At 43.9% G+C, this 19,510-nt stretch overlaps 1 protein-coding gene across 1 annotated transcript in view; it reads right to left on the bottom strand.

The window, feature by feature from the left end:
* nid2a (nidogen 2a (osteonidogen)) overlaps positions 1 to 19,510 on the bottom strand; it is a 122,036-nt gene that overhangs the window by 35,205 nt on the left and 67,321 nt on the right. The window contains exons 10-14 of the mRNA XM_055864163.1: positions 17,369 to 17,497; positions 11,786 to 11,914; positions 10,328 to 10,453; positions 9,875 to 10,135; positions 170 to 409 (exon numbers count right to left, since the gene is read on the bottom strand). Coding sequence (XP_055720138.1) covers positions 170 to 409; positions 9,875 to 10,135; positions 10,328 to 10,453; positions 11,786 to 11,914; positions 17,369 to 17,497 — 885 coding nt within the window. The remainder of the gene's footprint in view (positions 1 to 169; positions 410 to 9,874; positions 10,136 to 10,327; positions 10,454 to 11,785; positions 11,915 to 17,368; positions 17,498 to 19,510) is intronic.

Here is a 19,510-nt window from a genome sequence, read left to right as displayed (position 1 = left end):
TAACGTAGGTATTGGACTGACATGAGTTTGAGTCCCAGTCAGACTTCTCCCTGAATTTGCTGCATTGGTGTCAGTGTGGGATGCTACTCCTGTAAGGCCATCAAAAGTGTGTCTGTGTGCAAGACACATAAAAATCAGCAGAGAGGGTCATTAAAGTTCAAACTCTTACCTGGTTCATCACAGTTAGGCTGGCCAGTACCGGGTGGTTTCCTGGTCCCTGCTCTCTCCTGCCCCCTGTTGTCCACACACCAGCAGTGTCCTGTAGAACCGTGACACTGCAGTGCTCTGTACTGACCCTGCTCATCGCACTGGGGTACAAAACCCTCCACGATGGAGTACCCCTCAGGACTGGTCGTCTGGACACTGTCTCTGTGGTGTTCACATTGACTCTTAGGCCTCTCAGTGTGATCTGTAGAGACAGGTAAAGGGTGCTCAGATACACACGCACAGACAGAGACACAATTCTCTTAGTTGTTGTGCCAATTTAAATTCTTCTAGTAAGTTGAATTTAAAATGTTTATGTGGCACTGAGAGGAGTCAAACCAACTCTATTTTTTAAAGATATGATAACAAATTAACATTCTTTCCCAACATGCTCTACTTTTTTACAACTGTTTTTAATATCTGTGTTTATTCATGTACATTGAGTGATGTATTGATTAATCTTATGCTACACAATTATCAATTACATAATTTTTTCTAAACTAATCCAATCATTTAGTTTGAACTTTCGCATCCATTGCTGAAATGGTTGTTCCAGTTTAAATGGCTTAGGTCTCCTCCCACTGTTCCTAACCCTGGCAGTCATTATGAATGCAGGTTGTGGGTGAATATAAAATTTAAAAACTGTTGGATATCTTAACCCTGGCTGGATTCCAATACAAATTACATTTCACGGCCTCCCGAGTTGGTGCAGCGATCTAAGGCATGGCAGTGATTAAGGCGTCACTACAGATCCGGGTTCAATCCCGGGTTGTGTCGCAGCCAGCCGCGACCGTAAGACCCATGAGGCGACGCACAATTGGCCCAGCGTCGTCCGGGTTAGGGGAGAATTTGGCCGGCCGGGATGTCCTTGTCGGCATCGCGCTCTAGCAACTCCTGTGGCAGGCCGGGGGCATGCACGCTGACACGGTCGTTTCCTCCGACACATTGGTGCGGCTGGCTTCCGGGTTAAGACAGCAGTGTGTCAAGAAGCACTGTGGCTTTCGGAGGACGCATGGCTCTCGACCTTCGCCTCTCCCGAGTCCGTACGTGAGTTGCAGCGATGGGAAAAGACTGTAACTACCAATTGAAAATCACAAAATTGGGGGGAAAAAAGCGGTAAAATAAATTAAACCTAAATTACAATTCACAAAATGATGGCAATTTTCCAAGATTTTACAGAAATTGCAGTTGGAAAATTCCTGGAAATCCTTCAAACAGGATTTGTTTTTATATCTGGGAAAATTAACAGAATTTTGCAACCCTACTTGCAGACCTGATGTGGCCTGCAAATTATGAATTTCAGGCCACTGTATTAGGGTAAAGATAGGCCTCAAAATAAGGCCTTATGAGATATCTAATGTACAGTTGAAGTCGGAAGTTTACATACACTGTGGCAAAGAAGGGGGTCGAGTGATAAATGGCAGATATGTGAGAGCAGAACTAATAAACGGGCTCTGCCCGATCACTAAAATGGCCACCCCGATCAGAACTACAGATCACAAAATGGCCGACTGCCAAAACTACAAGTCCCAGAAGCAAGTGGAACCCTCAGAAGGTGGAGCCAACACACGAATAAAGGGTCAAGAAAAACCAGGAAGAGGAAGTGAGGGCTGGAAAGATCTGTGAACCATAGAGAAAGAGACAATAGATATTGGCTGGATTTACTGTGTATGAGCTGGACTGTTTTGGACTTACCTGTTGGCGTTTGGACTTGGACCTACTGAGAACCCGATTCGTGTACCGAACCCTGCTATCCTTGACCTTGCCTACGACCTGGGTGGACCAGGACGGAGAGACAAACACACAGGTACTGTCCTGTTCGAAAGAACTCTCATTCTGGGGTAATTTGGTGACAGTTTCCCACTTAATTTGTGACAAATGCTCATAACCTTGAAGAGGTTTGCCACAACACTTAGGTTGAGTCATTAAAACTCGTTTTTCAACCACTCCACAAATATCTTGTTAACAAACTATAGTTTTGGTAAGTCAGGTAGAACATCTAATTTGTGCATGACAAGTAATTTTTCCAACAATTGTTTACAGAGAGATTATTTTACTTATAATTCGCTGTATCACAATTCCAGTGGGTCAGAAGTTTACATACACTAAGTTGACTGTGCCTTTAAACAGCTTGGAAAATTCCAGAAAATTATGTCATGGCTTTAGAAGCTTCTGATATGCTAATTGACATCATTTGAGTCAATTGGAGGTGTACCTGTGGATGTATTTCAAGGCCTGCCTGGATGCTCCCTAACTTGGGAGTAATTTCCAAACGCCTGAAGGTACCATGCTCATCTGTACAAACAATAGTACGCAAGTATAAACACCATGGGTCCACACAGCCATCATACCGCTCAGGAGGAAGACGCGTTCTGTCTCCTAGAGATGAACGGACTTTGGTGCGAAAAGTGCAAATCAATCCCAGAACAACAACAGAGGACCCTGTGAAGATGCTGGAGGAAACTGGTACAAAAGTATCTATATCCACAGTAAAACAAGTCCTATATCGACATAACCTGAAAGGCCGCTCAGCAAAGAAGAAACCACTGCTCGAAAACCGCCATAAAAAAGCCAGACTACGGTTCGCAACTGCACATGGGGACAAAGTGTCACGCCCTGACCTTAGTTATCTTTGTTTTCTTTATTATTTTGGTTAGGTCAGGGTGTGACGAGGGTGGTATGTGTGTTTTTGTCTGGTCTAGCGTTTTTGTATGTCTAGGTTGTGTGTTATCTAGGCATACATAGGACTATGGTGGCCTGGATTGGTTCCCAATCAGAGGCAGCTGTTAATCGTTGTCTCTGATTGGGGATCCTATTTAGGTTGCCATTTACCAGTTTGGTTTGTGGGTGATTGTCTATGTTGATGTTGCATGTCTGCACTCGTTATCATTAGCGTCACGGTCATTTGTATAGTTTCAGTGTTCTTTAGTTGTCATTAAATAAGATGTATTCACATCACGCTGCGCTTTGGTCTCCTCACTAAGACGATCGTGACAGAATCACCCACCAAGAAAGGACCAAGCAGTGTGATATAGAAGAGGCAGCGATATCTGGAGAAATGGACATGGGAGGAGATATTGGACGGTAAGGGACCCTGGAGTCAGGCTGGGGAATATCGCCGCCCCAAAGAAGAACTGGAGGCAGCGAAAGCTGAGCGGCGGCGATATGAAGTAAGGCAGCGCAACAGGCACGAGAGGCAGCCCCGAACACATTTTGGGGGGAGGCACATGGGGAGATTGGCGGAATCAGGCGATAGACCTGAGCCAACCGAAAGCAGTGCTTACCGAAAGCAGCGTTGTACTGGTCAGGCACCGTGTTATGCGGTGGAGCGCACGGTGTCACCAGTACGCGCTCATAGCCCGAAGCGCTATAGGCCAGCCCCCCGCAAGTGCCATGCGAGAGTGGGCATCCAGCCAAGGCGTATTGTGCCAGCTCAGCGTGTTTGGTCTCCGGTATGCCGTTTCGGCCCAGGGTATCCTGCGCCGGCTCTGTGTGCTGTGTCTCCGGGGCGCTGGGAGGGTGCAGTGCGTCCTATGCCTGCGCTCCGCTCATGCCGGGCGAATGTAGGCGTTGAGCCTAAGGGAGAGGTGCGAGTGGTATGCACCAGATCTCCAGTGCTCACCCACAGCCCGGTTCAACCTGTGCCTGCTCTCTGGAGGGTCCGGGCTAAAGTGGTCATCCAGCCTGGAGAAGTGGTGCCAAGGCTGCGCACCAGAGCTCCAGTGCCCCCCCACAGCCTGGTCCTTCTGGTGCCTCCTCCAAGCACCAGGCCTCCTGTAGGTCTCCCCAGCCTGGTGGGTCCTGTGGCAGCGCCACGCACCAGGCTGTCTCTCCCTCTCCCCCTCCAGGTTCGCCCGTCTGTTCTGAGCTGCCAGAGCCGCCCGTCTGTCCTGAGCTGCCAGAGCCGCCCGTCTGTCCTGAGCTGCCAGAGCCGCCCGTCTGTCCTGAGCTGCCAGAGCCGCCCGTCAGTCAGGAGCTGCCAGAGCTGCCAGAGCCGCCCGTCAGTCAGGAGCTGCCAGAGCCGCCCGTCAGTCAGGAGCTGCCAGAGCCGCCCGTCAGTCAGGAGCTGCCAGAGCCGCCCGTCAGTCAGGAGCTGCCAGAGCCGCCCGTCAGTCAGGAGCTGCCAGAGCCGCCCGTCAGTCAGGAGCTGCCAGAGCCGCCCATCAGTCAGGAGCTGCCAATCGCCCTTCACTCCAGCACCGCCGGAGTCGCCCGCCTGTCCGGCGCTGCCGGAGTCTCCCATCTATTCGGGGCCCCAGTCCGAGGTCGGCAGCGAGAGTCGCCGCTCTAAAGGCGCCACTTAAGTGGGCAAAGACTATGGTGGAGTGGGTTCCACGTCTCGCGCCAGAGCCGCCACCGCGGACAGACGCCCACCCAGACCCTCCCCTATAGGTTCAGGTTTTGCGGCCGGAGTCCACACCTTTGGGGTGGGGGGGGGGGTACTGTCACGTTTTGACCTTAGTTCCTTTTTTATGTCTTTGTGTTAGTTTGTACAGGCGTGAGTTGGGGTGGGTAGTCTATGTTCCTTTTTCTATGTTGTGTTATTTCTATGTGTTTGGCATAGTATGGTTCTCAATCAGAGGCAGGTGTCGTTTGTTGTCTCTGGTTGAGAATCATATTTAGGTAGCCTGTTTTCCCCATTTTAGGTGTGGGTGTTTATTTTCTGTTTAGTGTCTGTTCACCTATCAGAACTGTTTCGTTTTCTCATCGTTGTTATTTTGTGTAGTGTTCAGTTTTAAATTAAAATATGATGAACACTTACCACGCTGCATTTTGGTCCTCTTCTCCTGCACCAGACGAGATTCGTTACTTTGACTTAAAAAAAGATTATGTCGTGTTCACTTCACCATATATATTTAATTGAACTAGTGTTTTTTTATGTATCGAGAAATCAAAATACTAGTACTGCTCACTTCAGCTATTTAAGTTGCTTAACTTATTTTCTTTGAGGCAATCAGTTTCCTAAAAAATGTTGAGTAGCCAGAAGTTATCCAGTGTGGAAATCGGCCCGATATTGCTGTTTACTTTAAGCATTGCTGTGTCTACCTTTAAACTACAAGTCATATTCTTCAAAAATAAATAGGGATATTACATTAGTTGAAATCACCAATGAGCCATCGGAAAGTGTAGTTATAACCCTGTCTAGGACCCCCCCCCCACATTCCACTGAAAAGGCAGAGCCGCGAAATTCCCCAAAAATATTTTTTTTAAATATTTAACTTTCACACATTAAAGTCCAATACAGCTAATGAAAGACACAGATCGTGTGAATCCAGCCAACATGTCCGATTTTTAAAATGTTTTACAGGGAAGACACAATATGTAAAGATATAAATCTATTAGCTAAACTCATTAGCATAAGACACCATCTTTTATTTGTCCACCAACACCAGTAGCTATCACCAATTCGGCCAAACTAAGATATTGATAGCCACTAACCAAGAAAAAAACTCATCAGATGACAGTCTGATAACATATTTATGGTATAGGATAGGTTTTGTTAGAAAAATGTGCATATTTCAGGTAGATGTCATAGTTTACAATTGCACCCACCGTCACAAATGGACTAGAATAAATATATAGAGCAACGTGTTTACCTAACTACTAATCATCAAACATTTCGTAAAAATACACAGCATACACTAATCGAAAGACACAGATCCTGTGAATACAGACAATATTTCAGATTTTCTAAGTGTCTTACAGCGAAAACACAATAAATCGTTATATTAGCATACCACATATGCAAACGTTACCAGAGCATTGATTCTAGCCAAAGAGAGCGATATCGTAAACATCGCCAAAATATATTAATTTTTTCACTAACCTTCTCAGAATTCTTCAGATGACACTCCTGTAACATCACATTACAACATACATATACAGTTTGTTCGAAAATGTGCATATTTAGCCACCAAAATCATGGTTAGACAATGACAAAAGTTGCCCAGCTGGTCAGACAATGTCGTGCGTCATATTAGACAGTGATCTAGTCGTATACATAAATACTCATAAACGTGACTAAAAAATATAGGGTGGACAGCGATTGATAGACAATTTAATTCTTAATACAATCGCTGATTTACATTTTTTAAATTATCCTTACTTTTCAATACAGTTTGCGCCAAGCGAAGCTACGTCTAGCAAGATGGCGTCATAAGCGATTAACATTTCTCGACAGAAACACGATTTATCATAATAAATTGTTCCTACTTTGAGCTGTTCTTCCATCAGAATCTTGGGCAAAGAATCCTTACTTGCGTCTAATCGTCTTTTGGTCGAAAGCTGTCCTCTTGCCATGTAGAAATGCCCATTGCGTTCGGCATGAACTGGAACCGTGCCCAGAGATTCACAGTGTCTCAGAAATAAATGTCCCAAAATCGCACTAAACGGATATAAATTGCTATAAAACGCTTTAAATTAACTACCTTATGATGTTTTTAACTCCTATAACGAGTAGAAACATGACCGGAGAAATATAACTGGCTACACTAGTGCTTGGAAAATGAACGGGTCGGTGTCCACCGTGCGTCCGACGCAGCTGGAAAGGAGTGCCTACCTACACGTGTTTTTGTTTTATAGGGGCTGTGATTGCGCAATCGATACCATTCAAATCGTCATCACGTAAAGGCATCCAGGGGAAGACGTAAGCAGTGTCTGTATACTCATAGCAATAACAGTGGCCTTTTAACTGACTCCAGATCAGGGGCCAAAATGTGTGAAATCTGACTCCATGTCAGGGAAATTGCTGTAGAATGAGTTCTGTTCCACTCAGAGACAAACTTTCAACGGCTATAGAAACTAGAGACTGTTTTCTAACCAATAATAATAATAATATGCATATTGTACGATCAAGAATTTAGTAGGAAGCCGTTTCAAAAATTACACGATTTCCATAAATAGTGACAACAGCACCCCCTAGCCTCAACAGGTTATAACATGGATTCCAGCAGGGAACATCATCTGCCGAGAAAGAAATTCATCGACCTTTTGAAAAAACAGTTTCTAGGGGATGTCAACACTTAACTGGTGTTTCCTTGACATGGAGGCCTCTCACTCTCCCTGAAAGCTTTGTGGATGAAAACCCCCATCTGGTGAGTGGTCCCATCCACACTTCTCTCTCAGGGTAAAAAAAACAAACTTTTTATTTCTTTATTTTCCCAAGTCCTTCAAAAGCTGTGTTGAATCTGTCGTGGCATCTGGAAGTTAGTACCACTGGTATAGTATGTTTAATGAGGCAATTACTGCTTCTCTCAGACAAATAAGCACTTACAGACAATGTGGACACATCGTATATGAGGTTCAAGAGAGAGGGAGATCATCGCTGGATGGTTTTAATAAGTAGGATTATAATAGAAAGTGTCTAGATGAATATGTCAACAGGTTTTGCCAAAGAGTAAATGTGACTAGTTTCAGGAAACTAGGCGTATATCACGCGTCACTACTTCATAAGAGCGGCATTTGAACGTAAACTTTTTTTAAAATCAAAATGCGTTTTTTGGCCGAAATGCCTTCTGGAACATGTGAACTTTCATGTGCCTTAATAACAAACTTGTATGCCACCTGTAAATAAGAATACAATTGTTAAATTACGAGCCTAGTTGGTTTAGCCACGGAAATAGACAGGAACCTACCCGCTAGCCATGATTGGCTGAGATAACGGATGGGCTGGACATGCCAAGAGATGAGTTTGGATTGGTCTGCCATGTAGGATGCTTATGTCTATAACATGAGCTGGTCAGTATGTGTAAGTAATCCTTTCTAACGCAGCTTTTTTTTTAATATATCACGTAGTAGAAAAGTGTTGGTCTCCACTTTCTGGAGGACTGAGTTTTGAAATCAGTGGAATTCCCGGTGGAATTAGAGTATGCTAGCTAAGGAGATGGAGAACATTATGGCATTTGATTGAAAATATGCAGAGGGAGAGAACATACAGAAGTCTGTTTTATAAAACACCTGTCTCCGGATTACATCTTCAAACTAAGGGCAAACATGGCATCCGTGACAGAGAAGGAGAAGCGTCCATCCGTGTATATGGGTAAGATAGTCTAGCTAGCTACATTTTCAGATATTATACATTTCTTATTTTGTCAGAAAGTCGTTTTCATTTCAAGTTAAAGCGCACTGTTAGCTAGCTAACGTTAGCTGGCTGGCTCGCTAGCTAACTTTACATGTATGATCTGTGTAGTAATATTATTCGTATCTCAGAGCCATTTGCATTGCTAGTTATACCCTAATGTTAGCTAGCTAGCGAACATTAAACCTGGTTGGTTAGCTACCTGCAGATTCATGCAGGGTAGTAACGTTATGAGTTGCGAATATGGTTCATTGTTTAGCTAGCTACATGTCTAAACAAAAGACTCCACTATGCAAGTAACCATTTTACTACACCTTCTGTATCCTGTGCATGTGACAAATAAACTTAGATTTTATTTGATATAGTATGTGTTGACCAGAGATGGTATTGTGAAGAACAAAATGACCTGCACCAAAGTCAAATTAGGAGATAACGTTAGGCCTACGAGACAGTGTCCAAGTTCTAATATTCTCCAGTAGAATGCCCTGCTTCTATTTTGACACACTCACAATGGCAAGCTATTTTATATAATTGGCTCACTATTAACTTGTAAATAATGATCATGTTGTGAGTTTATTTTCCTGTAATAATGAAGACAAATGAGCTAAAGTGAAGACGTTGTCAGCTATATGATATGGTCATTATTTGAACTGGCTAGCCAGCTAACATTAGCTAACAAGCTAGAAACAAACCAAAACATTGTTTAGAAAGTTGCTTTTAGTTGCCTGGTTTGCTAGATTGACAAATACTAAGTACATTTTTAAACAGATTAGTTTATTGGTGTTAAAATACACTATCTTTGGTTGTTTAGTACATGGCCTCACATGTGAATCCTTAAAGAGATGGGTGGGGCTAAGGCTTAAGAGGGTGTGAACAATGCTGAATGGGTGTAGACAAAGAAGACCTTTCCAGTAGGTTTACAAACACATTAAAGGGTAATTTTCTCAAAAGTGAGGCAGCAAGTTTATCAACTTTCAAAGCATATTTACTTTGCCATTGTTCCTCAACTGTAGTGTATGATATACCATTGTCTAACTCTGAGTCTCTACTTTTATCCAATGTAAAAAAACACAATTTCAAATGTTGCTATATATACCTGAATCGAGACGGTCAGTTAGAAATATCCAACAGTCAAAAGATGGGCGTCAGAAGAGTTTAGGTTTCACCAAAAGACAAACTTGATGGGATAACGTAAGAGTTTAACACAACAAACTGACAATGGATCATACTGGGGACGTAAGATCCGGATGAACAGTGCTCAGAGCCTTTTTAAACACAGCAAATCTGACATTGAAGTAAGGCAGATCTTACTTCACATATTTCCTTAGTGTAAAAAGGCCCTACGCTTCTTCTAGTCTCTACACACCACAGTGTTCCTCGCTTGATCCTATCGCCTTTTTTCCTCAGAGAAAAAATGTGAGGTTCGTCACCGGAGAGAAGCAACACAAAAGTTGAACTATTTTCAACTTTGTGTGAAAAGCACATTTGCTCCACACCATTGAAAACATTTAAAAAAATTAAGTGCTGTCTCTTTGAAAAGTGTGTTCAGTACGTGTGTGCATGTGATATGCTGTGTCTCTGAGCAGGTCTCACCTGGTCCGTCGCAGTTGGTGGGGGGAGTTCTGGGCAAAGTCCTGGTCCCTGCTCTCTCCTGCCCCCTACTGTCCACACACCAGCAGTGTCCTGTGGAGCCGTGGCACTGCAGGGCTCTGTACTGACCCTGCTCATCACACTGGGGGACAAAGGCCCCCGGAGCAAGGCCTCCAGGAACAGGCCGAGGCCCCCGGGGAGACAGCCCACCCTGCAGGCTGTCTCTGTGCTGCTCACACTGTGTCTTAGGGCGCTCCGGATGCACTGGAGGACAAAAACACATGGCAAACAAGACCTGAGACAAGATTCAATACAACTAGCCTAACTCCCATATCTATGGTGACTCAAAGCTTGTTGGAAGACAGTGCCACTAACTACTAGATTTCAATATGAGACAGTGTGGCACATAAGCTAATCTAGTTTGCTACGAAGTCTTTCAGTTTTAATGAGCATCACCATTGCTAGGAACACACTGGAAGCCGTCTCCTTGGAAATTGTGTTGACACTGGCACTGGAAGGAGCCCAGAGTGTTGGAGCAGGTGGCCTGGGGATGGCAGGGCTGAGAGCGGCACTCGTCCAAGTCTGTGGCACAACAAGCATACTGTAGATTCAATCACCAAACATCAGAAATGAGGCCAAGTGGACAATATCATAGAATTGGGATCTGGTGGGAGGGGTCTTTCACCCACTCTAGAACCTTAACTTGAATGTCCATTCTAGTGATTCTAGTTCTATGGCCAACATCAGGAGAGGAGAAAGGGAGGAAGGGGTTAAATAAAAGGTGGTGTTAAGCGGCCTGGAGGCAAATTCCCTAACTTAGTAGCCATGCTAGCCAGGCTTTATAAACTGATACATAACTACAAATGTACTCAAGTTACTTGCCTTACTTTTCCTCCTCTACTGCTACAATAATGATAACTAAACTGAATTAACATTGAACAAATAATAGTAATAATACATGGGACTCCCTTTTAATTTTAGAAGTTCTGGGTTGTGAGTAACCTGTAGCGCTTTGCCTGCCTCTTGTTTGCTAACTACCGTTGATCATTGTGATTTTTGCAATTATGTTAGCACAGCTGAAAACTGTTGTTCTGATTAAAGAAGCAATAAAAAAAACTGGCCTTCTTTAGACTAGTTGAGTATCTAGATCAGTGGTTCATTTTTTTTTTTGCCCTAGCACTACACACCTGATTCAAATCCACTCCTCATCAGGCTTTGATGATTTGAATCAGGTGTGTGGTGCTAGGGAACAAACAAAAATGTGCACCCCTTTGGGTCCCCAGGATCAGGGTTGAGAACCACTGATCCAGAGCATCAGCATTTGTCAAACAGACTCAAAATGGCCAGAAACAAAGACCTTCCTTCTGAAACTCGTCAGTCTATTCTTGTTCTGAGAAATGAAGGCTATTCGATGCGAGAAATTGCCAAGAAACTGAAGATCTCGTACAACGCTGTGTACTACTCCCGTCACAGAACAGCGCAAACTAGCTCAACCAGAATAGAAAGAGTAGTGGGAGACCCCAGTGCACAACTGAGCAAGAGGACAAGTACATTAGAGTGTTTAGTTTGAGAAACACCAGTCTCAACGTCAACAGTGAAGAGGCGACTCCGGGATGCTGGCAAAGAAAAAGCCATCTCTCAGACTGGCCAATAAAAAGAAAAGATTGAGACGGGCAAAATAACACAGACACTGGATAGAGGAAATTGTAGGTGATAGTGTGGATAAATTAATAATTTCCTCAGTAAAATGAAGACAATGGCAAGATAGAGATCTTATCAAGGGAATGTACCGTGCAAGCATAATCTTTAAGGGGTTGCAGGCAGCAATGGTGAATTGCAAGCAATACCCAGATAGTCTACAGTTCAGTATAAGTTTGCAGTCCAGTCAGAATTCCAATAGTACAGATCAATCACCTATACAGGTACGCCCGTCAAAGGCAAACTCGTAGCCGCTCTGGCATTGGCAGCGATGGCTCCCTGGCAGGTTGACACACTGGGCGTGGGCACCGCACAGGCCAAGACCCTCAACGCACTCATCCACATCTGAGGGAGAAGAGGGAGAGTACAGAACTGTTATGTCACAGTTATAGTATCATCAGACCATCAGTTGAAGTAGATTCTCTGTCTGTTTTCACTGCTGAGACCAGAATCGGGTTCAGTGGTGTCATTAGGCCTGGGCTTCTGAGGCTTCAGCCCTGGATGTTTTTGATCAAACCCCAAACTTTTTGGGGTTTCCATAACCACACATCACTTGTCCTATGCAGAATTAAAACATTGTTTTACTGACACATTTTTAGGACAAAAATAAACAATACAATATACTGCGCTAGGCAGTACCAGGTACTGCAAGAAACCCCTGGAGTGACGTGGTGTGTGCTGTGATTGGTCGAGATTTCACAACACAATGGATCCCTCACATCCCTTGACCCCTCCCCCACAACAACAGTTAGTTTGCTCTGCTGAACAGTATACTCACTCTCTCATTAACAAATCACTGCTGGTTCATGGTGCTATCATCGATAAAGATATTGACCTGATGTGCTTAACAGAAAACTGGCAGCAGCCAAATGACTTAACTTCTTATGGCTGCAGGGGCAGTATTGAGTAGCTTGGATGATAGGTGCACAGAGGTGCCCATAGTAAACTGCCTGCTCCTCAGTCCCAATATATGCATGTTATTATTCGTATTGGATAGAAAACACTCTGAAGTTTTTAAAACTGTTTGAATTATGTCTGTGAGTATAACAGAACTCATATGGCAGGCAAAAACCTGAGAAGTCCCACTTCCTGTTTGAATTGTTTCTGAGGTGGCAGATTTTCAACCAAGCTCTCATTGAAATTACAGCGAGATATTGATGAGCTTTCCCTTCCACTACGGCTTCCACTAGATGTCAACAATCAATAGAACTTTGTCTGATGACTCTAATGTGAAGGGGGGCCGAAGGAAACAGGAATAGTAATCACTGCCATGAGGTGACCACGCATTGAACACGCGCCTTCACATGAGGAGGACCTCCGTTCCACCGCTCTTCTGAAGTCAATCTAATTCTCCGGTTGGAACGTTATTCAATATGTATGTTAACAACATTCTAAAGATTGATTCAGTACATCGTTTGACATGTTTCTGACTGTTACGAAACTTTTGGACATTTCGTCACGTTATAGTGGATGCGCTTTGTGACTTTGGAATTGTTTACCGCTAACACGCTAACCAAAGTAGCTAATTGGACATAAATAACGGACATTATCGAACAAATGAAGCATTTATTGTGGACCTGGGATTCCTAGGACTGCATTCTGATGAAGTTCATCAAAGGTAAGGAAACATTTATCATGTATTTTCTGGTTTCTGTTGACCCCAACATGGCGGCTAATTTGGCTTTTGTTCTGAGCTCCGTCTCAGATTATTGCATGATTTGCTTTTTCCGTGAAGTTTTTTTTAAATCTGACACAGCGGTTGCATTAAGGAGAGGTATATCTATAATTCCATGTGTATAACTTGTATTATCATCTACATTTATGATGAGTATTTCTGTTGAAACGATGTGGCTATGCAAAATCACTTGATGTTTTTGTAACTAGTGAATGTAACGCGCCAATGTAAACTCAGATTTTTTTATATAAATATGAACTTTATCAAACAAAACATGCATGTATTGTGTAACATGAAGTCCTATGAGTGTCATCTGATGAAGATAATCAAAGGTTAGTGATGAATTTTATCTCTATTTCTGCTTTTTGTGAAAGCTATCTTTCGCTGGAAAAAGGGCCGTTTCCCTATCGCTCCTGAGTTAGTGACCAAATGTATATATTTAATTTCTGTTTGGCCAGGCGTCTGAAGAGACCCATAAACAATTCAGATCAACTTTGAGAAATTTAAGTTTGTAATGTCGTCGACCCGGCCAAAAACGGAGTCGCAGCAAGCCCGCGCCCTCTCCTGATTCACCCCCGCCACCGGACACTGCTAATGCCGCCCGCACGGAAAAACTGACTGTGGAGATGCTACAATCCGTGATAGGCACCCTCAAAACCGATATTTTCGGCAAAATTGACTCTCTCTCTACAGACCACAGCACTCGCATTGACAAGCTAGAGGCTAACGTTGGCTCATTGACAACTAAGGTGGCATCCCTCGACAATAGATGCGAAGATATCTAAGCTATCCCTCTATAAGGGTAAAAGAGTCTCGATATTTGCGGACTACACCACAACTGTGGCTAAGAAGCAGGCTAGCTTTGGAGCTGTGAAGCACCAGCTACGCGCCTGCCCGGGCATGAAGTTCGGCCTGCGGTTCTGAGACTGACTTTACCGGACGGCTCCACGCACAGGTTCGAGGACCCGGCTTTAGCAGCAGATTTCATCAACAAGAACGTGAAAGCGGCTGTTGTACCACATGGTGTGGAACAAATGGTTGGTTAGCTGATCTTCTTAGCAGGCTAGTTAGCAGGCTGAATGGTTGGCTAGCGAAGCCGATTTTGCTGGGTTCATCGACATTTGAATGTCATTCTCTTTTTTATTTTTTTCATTTCTAACCCAGGTTGCCGCCTCTAATGCCAATATCTGGCTGTTTTCATGGTTCAGTCGTAGTTTAACCATCTGTATTGCTGTTAACCGAGGTTAGTTTTCCTTAGACTCTGTTGGGGACCAATCTATGTATGTTTGGCTTACTCTAGTGAAATGGTCACAAATCTCAGGTAGCACAAAGTAAGAGTTATCATGCTTTGCTCTAAACTTATTTTCTATTTAGGGTTTTGCTTGCATCTCAATTGGGGAGATGCTTCGGCAAGGGAGGTTGTGAGGGAATGGGGTTTTCCCTCTTTATTTGTATGTAGTTTTGATATGTTTTTGTGCCTCGTCGCTCGTCTTTGTTTTTAAAATTTGCGCTTTTAGGTTCAACTAAGATCTTCAGTTTACATTGTACATTGGTAAGTAGTCCAGAGTCAGAGGAGCGGAGACAGCGGGAGGGGATGTGTGTGTGGAGGAGGTCGGAGAGGTATGAAGGGGCCAGGCCATGGAGGGCCTTGTAGGTGAGGAGTAGGTGATTTGACAGAGAGCCAATGAAGTTGGTGCAGAGTGGGGGCGATGCGTTCCCAGGGTTTGGTGTGTGTGAGGACACTGGCAGTGGAGTTCTGGATGTACTGGAGCCTATCCAAGGCTTGCTGAACACCTTGAATCTTGCCTTACTCTTACAAGCCTTTACACGTCCTCTCTCTCTTAAGACATGACTCAGCCTAGTGTAGCCCATCCAGCTGGAGGGAATGGCTTTAATTTTCTCACTTGGAACTGCAGGGGCATCAATAACCCAGTTAAACGTAGTAAGGTGCTACACCACCTTCATCAATTGAAAGCTCACATCCTCTTTCTTCAAGAAACTCATCTGAAGGTATCACAACACTCAAGTCTTAGGTGCAGATGGGTGGGTCAGGTGTTCCATTCCTCATTTCAGAGTAAGGCAAGAGGGGTGGCTATTTTACTTCACAGATCGGTACCTTTTACATGTTCTAATGTGATCGCAGATCCCCATGGTAGATACATAATTGTCAGTGGTAGGCTGCTCAATACAAAGGTACTTCTTGTTCATATTTATGCTCCTAATTGGGACAATGGTGATTTTATCAAATTGGTTCTCTCTACACTCCCATATATGTCTTCACATATGTTGATCTTAGGTGGTGACTTTAACTGTTGGTTAGACCCACATTTGGATCGATCCTCCACTAAACCTACCACCTTATCAACCTCAGCTAGAGTTGTCCGAACCTTTGTGTCTGAATTCGCAGTTTCTGATCCTTGGAGAATCTTTAATCCAGCTGGAAAAGCATACTTTTTTTTCTCATCAGTTCACCACACTTTTACGCGCATAGACTACTTCCTTGTAGATGACAGGCTCCTCCATTCCCTATCTTCATGTTCATATTATCCAAATGCTGTATCTGACCACGCCCCTGTTACTATGGAAGTAGCCTTTCAGAATGTTGACGATCTGCGACCGTCTTGGCGGCTAAATACTCAACTACTCAGCAATGAACACTTTGTCAATTTTGTTTTGAGTCAAATCGACTTTTTCATGATTACAAATAGAACCCCGAACATCTCTGGGTCTACTCTCTGGGAAACTTTGAAAGCTTATATCAGAGGTGAAATTATTTCCTACACCGCACACAAACTGAAAAGGGATAGGCTCTCTATGTTAACACTCTGTATTGCCCAATTAGGTGACATTTTATGCCGTTTCACCATCCCCGGACATTTATAAGGAACGTTTAACTCTGCAAGCAGAATTTGACACATTATTAACAGACCAGGTTACTGAACTCCTTGTCAACTCGAGGAGCTTGTGTCTCACTGTGACACACTCCTCTCCCCCAACCTTGTAATAATTGATTGATTTATACAGCGCTTTTCTACCAACTGAGGTACTCAAAACACTTTACATAGTAGGGGGAAAATCACCTCATCCACCACCAATGTGGAACGCCCACCTAGATGATGCACAGCAACCATTTTTGTGTCAGAACGCTCACCACACATCAGCTATCAGATGGAGAGGTGAGGAGTTATAAATGCCAATTTGTAATGAGGTGGATGATTAGGTGGCCATGATGGAATGGGGCCAGGTTGGGAATTTTGCTATGACACCGGGGTTAACACCTCTACTCATATGATAAGTGCGATGGGATTTTTAATGAACACAGTGAGCTACATTCTTCCTCTGGGCCAGATCTTCTGCCGCCATGGTCTCAACGTCCACTGCCATGTGGATGACATCCAGATTTACATCCACACCAAACCCACTTCTCAACTCCAGGATATAAAAAACTGGATGACATCTAATCTACTCAAACTCAACAGCAATAAAACTGAGGTCATGCTCTTGCCTCCCAAGGCTCTCATCAAAAAAGCGGGTGTCATCCTGGACCCCACTCTCTCCTTCGAGCCTTACATCAAATACATCACCAATTCCTCCTTTTCCCCACCTCTGTAATATCTCCCGACTCCAACCATCCCTCACGGACCCAGTAGCGGAGCCCTTCATCCATGCCTTTGTCACATCATGTCTGGACTCCTGCAATGGAGTCCTATTCAAGGTGTTCAGCAAGCCTTGGATAGGCTCCAGTACATCCAGAACTCCACTGCCAGTGTCCTCACACACACCAAACCCTGGGAACGCATCGCCCCCACTCTGCACCAACTTCATTGGCTCTCTGTCAAATCACCTACTCCTCACCTACAAGGCCCTCCATGGCCTGGCCCCTTCATACCTCTCCGACCTCCTCCACACACACATCCCCTCCCGCTGTCTCCGCTCCTCTGACTCTGGACTACTTACCATCCCCTCAAAAAAGACTGCACCACGGGGGACCAAGCATTCAGCGCCGCTTCCCCTAAACGCTGGAACTCCCCAGCCTCCCGCAATTCTGACTTCATCACCACTTTCAAAAACAGACTTAATCACCACCTGTTTGGCCTGGTTTTCCAATAGTCCAGATCAATTACCTATGCAGGTACGCCCGTCAAAGCCAAACTTGTAGCCGCTCTGGCATTGGCAGCGATGGCTCCCTGGCAGGTTGACACACTGGGCGTGGGCACCGCACAGGCTAAGACCCTCAACGCACTCATCCACATCTGAGGGAGAAAAGAGAGAAAACAGAACTTTTATGTCACAGTTATAATATCATCAGACCATCAGTTTGAGTAGATTCTCTTTTTACATTTCAGTCTGATATGAGTTTCCATAACCACACATAACTTGTCCTATGCAGTATAAAAACATTTTTATACTCAGCTGCTTGGAGCAAAATTTGTATGACAAAAATAAACAATACAATGTTCTGCGCTAGTCAGTACCAGGTACTGCAAGAAGCCCATGGAAAGACGCAGTGACTGCTGTGATTGGTCGAGATATCACAACGCAGTGGACCGCTCACGTCCCTTGACCCCTCCCCACCCTTACAGCACCGGTTAGATGTCAAATTCATCCCTCAGCAAAATGCCTGTCAGGCAATCAGAGGCTGCAGCATACTAAAGTGCAAATATGGATACTCAGAACCTCACCCGAAAGAGTTCAGGTTGAGCAGGTTGAGGTATCAGTGAATGAGGCGGAGAGAAATTCATAGTGCAGTAGCAGCAGCCGAGTTAGCCAGAGGTTTGCGCAAGGTTGGTGTTAGTCTCCCTCAGCATAAGGGTTGGCTAATGCTAATAAGCTAGAGTTAGCGCTCAGGATCCTTAAGCTATTGGGTGTTCATATTTAATAGGAACATTTTGTGAATGGGTAAGCTAAGGATGTTGATATAAGTCATGATATTAGAAAAAGTGGTTATTTACAGCGAGTGTATTTAATGGGTTTCGCTTCTTTAGCTAGCTTGGCTGGCTAGCCACTTCGGTAACCTAAACTCACCCCATTCCGTACAATGTGAGCAACCGCAACATTCAAACGAGGCTACAAAGAAAACTAATGGGACTGTAGCGACTGTGTTAACTTCAAAATCGGGGGGGTGAACTAGGTTTCTATTCAAGCGTTGATCGACATGGTAATGGTTCTATAGTATTGGAGAAAAGTTGAAAAAACGGACCCTCCGTTACATCGTGACGTGTCATGTCGTAACGTACAGCACGCATAAAGCAACTATTTCTGTCTTACAATCTCTCCACCAGGTGTAGCACTTCTCTCATCGTTTAAAAACAAGAAATGGACAGTGACAGGGGGGGATACCTAGTCATTTTTTGCGTCATCATTGCATGCGATCATCATTCTCAAAGCCGCGGTTTACTTCTAAGATCACTTTAGCACCACCCTAAAAACCCGATTCAAATTCGACACAAACCTTCAAATAAGTATGTAATGACACATTATATAAACTCTTTATAGTGTTTTATTTACATTTTAGAGGCGATAAGGTGATAAGTTGGACAGATCGAGTGAAAGAAAGCAATTTTCCCACACAAAATCTCTCCTTCTCACTCTCATGCATTAGTTTCGCTTCCCCACCCGCCATTTTTAAAAAGACCCGACAGGGCTCATTGCCTGCTTGAATTATGCAGAAACGCGCAGCGTTTAGGTCATGTAATTGATCATGTTGGAAAGGGGAGAAATTGTGCTTTACAATGGTATTGTCATTACAGTTGATCTGGAAGTATTACGTTTTGGGGGCGCTAAAATAAGGGCAATTGTACGGACCAAGGCGATGTACGAGTGTACGTGAGTTTACGTTAGCTGCTGGCTAGCTAGCTAAGACTGAATATATGAGAGAATGTTTTTCTGACTAAAGCACATATCTTCAGACAGTGACACAGTGCCCACCTGTGGACTGAAGCTGAACTTTACTACAGAATTATATTTAACCCTGTTTAAAAATTAGCAATGTTGACGTGGTAGAACTAGCTAAATGAAAATAATCATAGAGGTCTTATAACATATGCCATTCTGCAGGTAAGCATGCTTGGCTAATGTCTGTTATTTCGATAGGCTATGTAATTATTTGCAACAAAAATGGCCCGTTATTATATTGTTGAAATTATTTAATTGAGCTTGTTCTGTATTACTCTTTTTATTCAGTTTGCTTATCGAGAGGTTATCCTGCAAGTAACCATTTAAATGCACTGTGTACTCCATGTACAGTGCCTAGAGAAAGTATTCAA

This window comes from Salvelinus fontinalis, chromosome 16 (assembly GCF_029448725.1).
Source record: "Salvelinus fontinalis isolate EN_2023a chromosome 16, ASM2944872v1, whole genome shotgun sequence".
Lineage (NCBI taxonomy): Eukaryota > Metazoa > Chordata > Actinopteri > Salmoniformes > Salmonidae > Salvelinus > Salvelinus fontinalis.
Note: the sequence above shows the minus strand (reverse complement) of the source record. Positions and strands in the feature narration are given on the sequence as shown.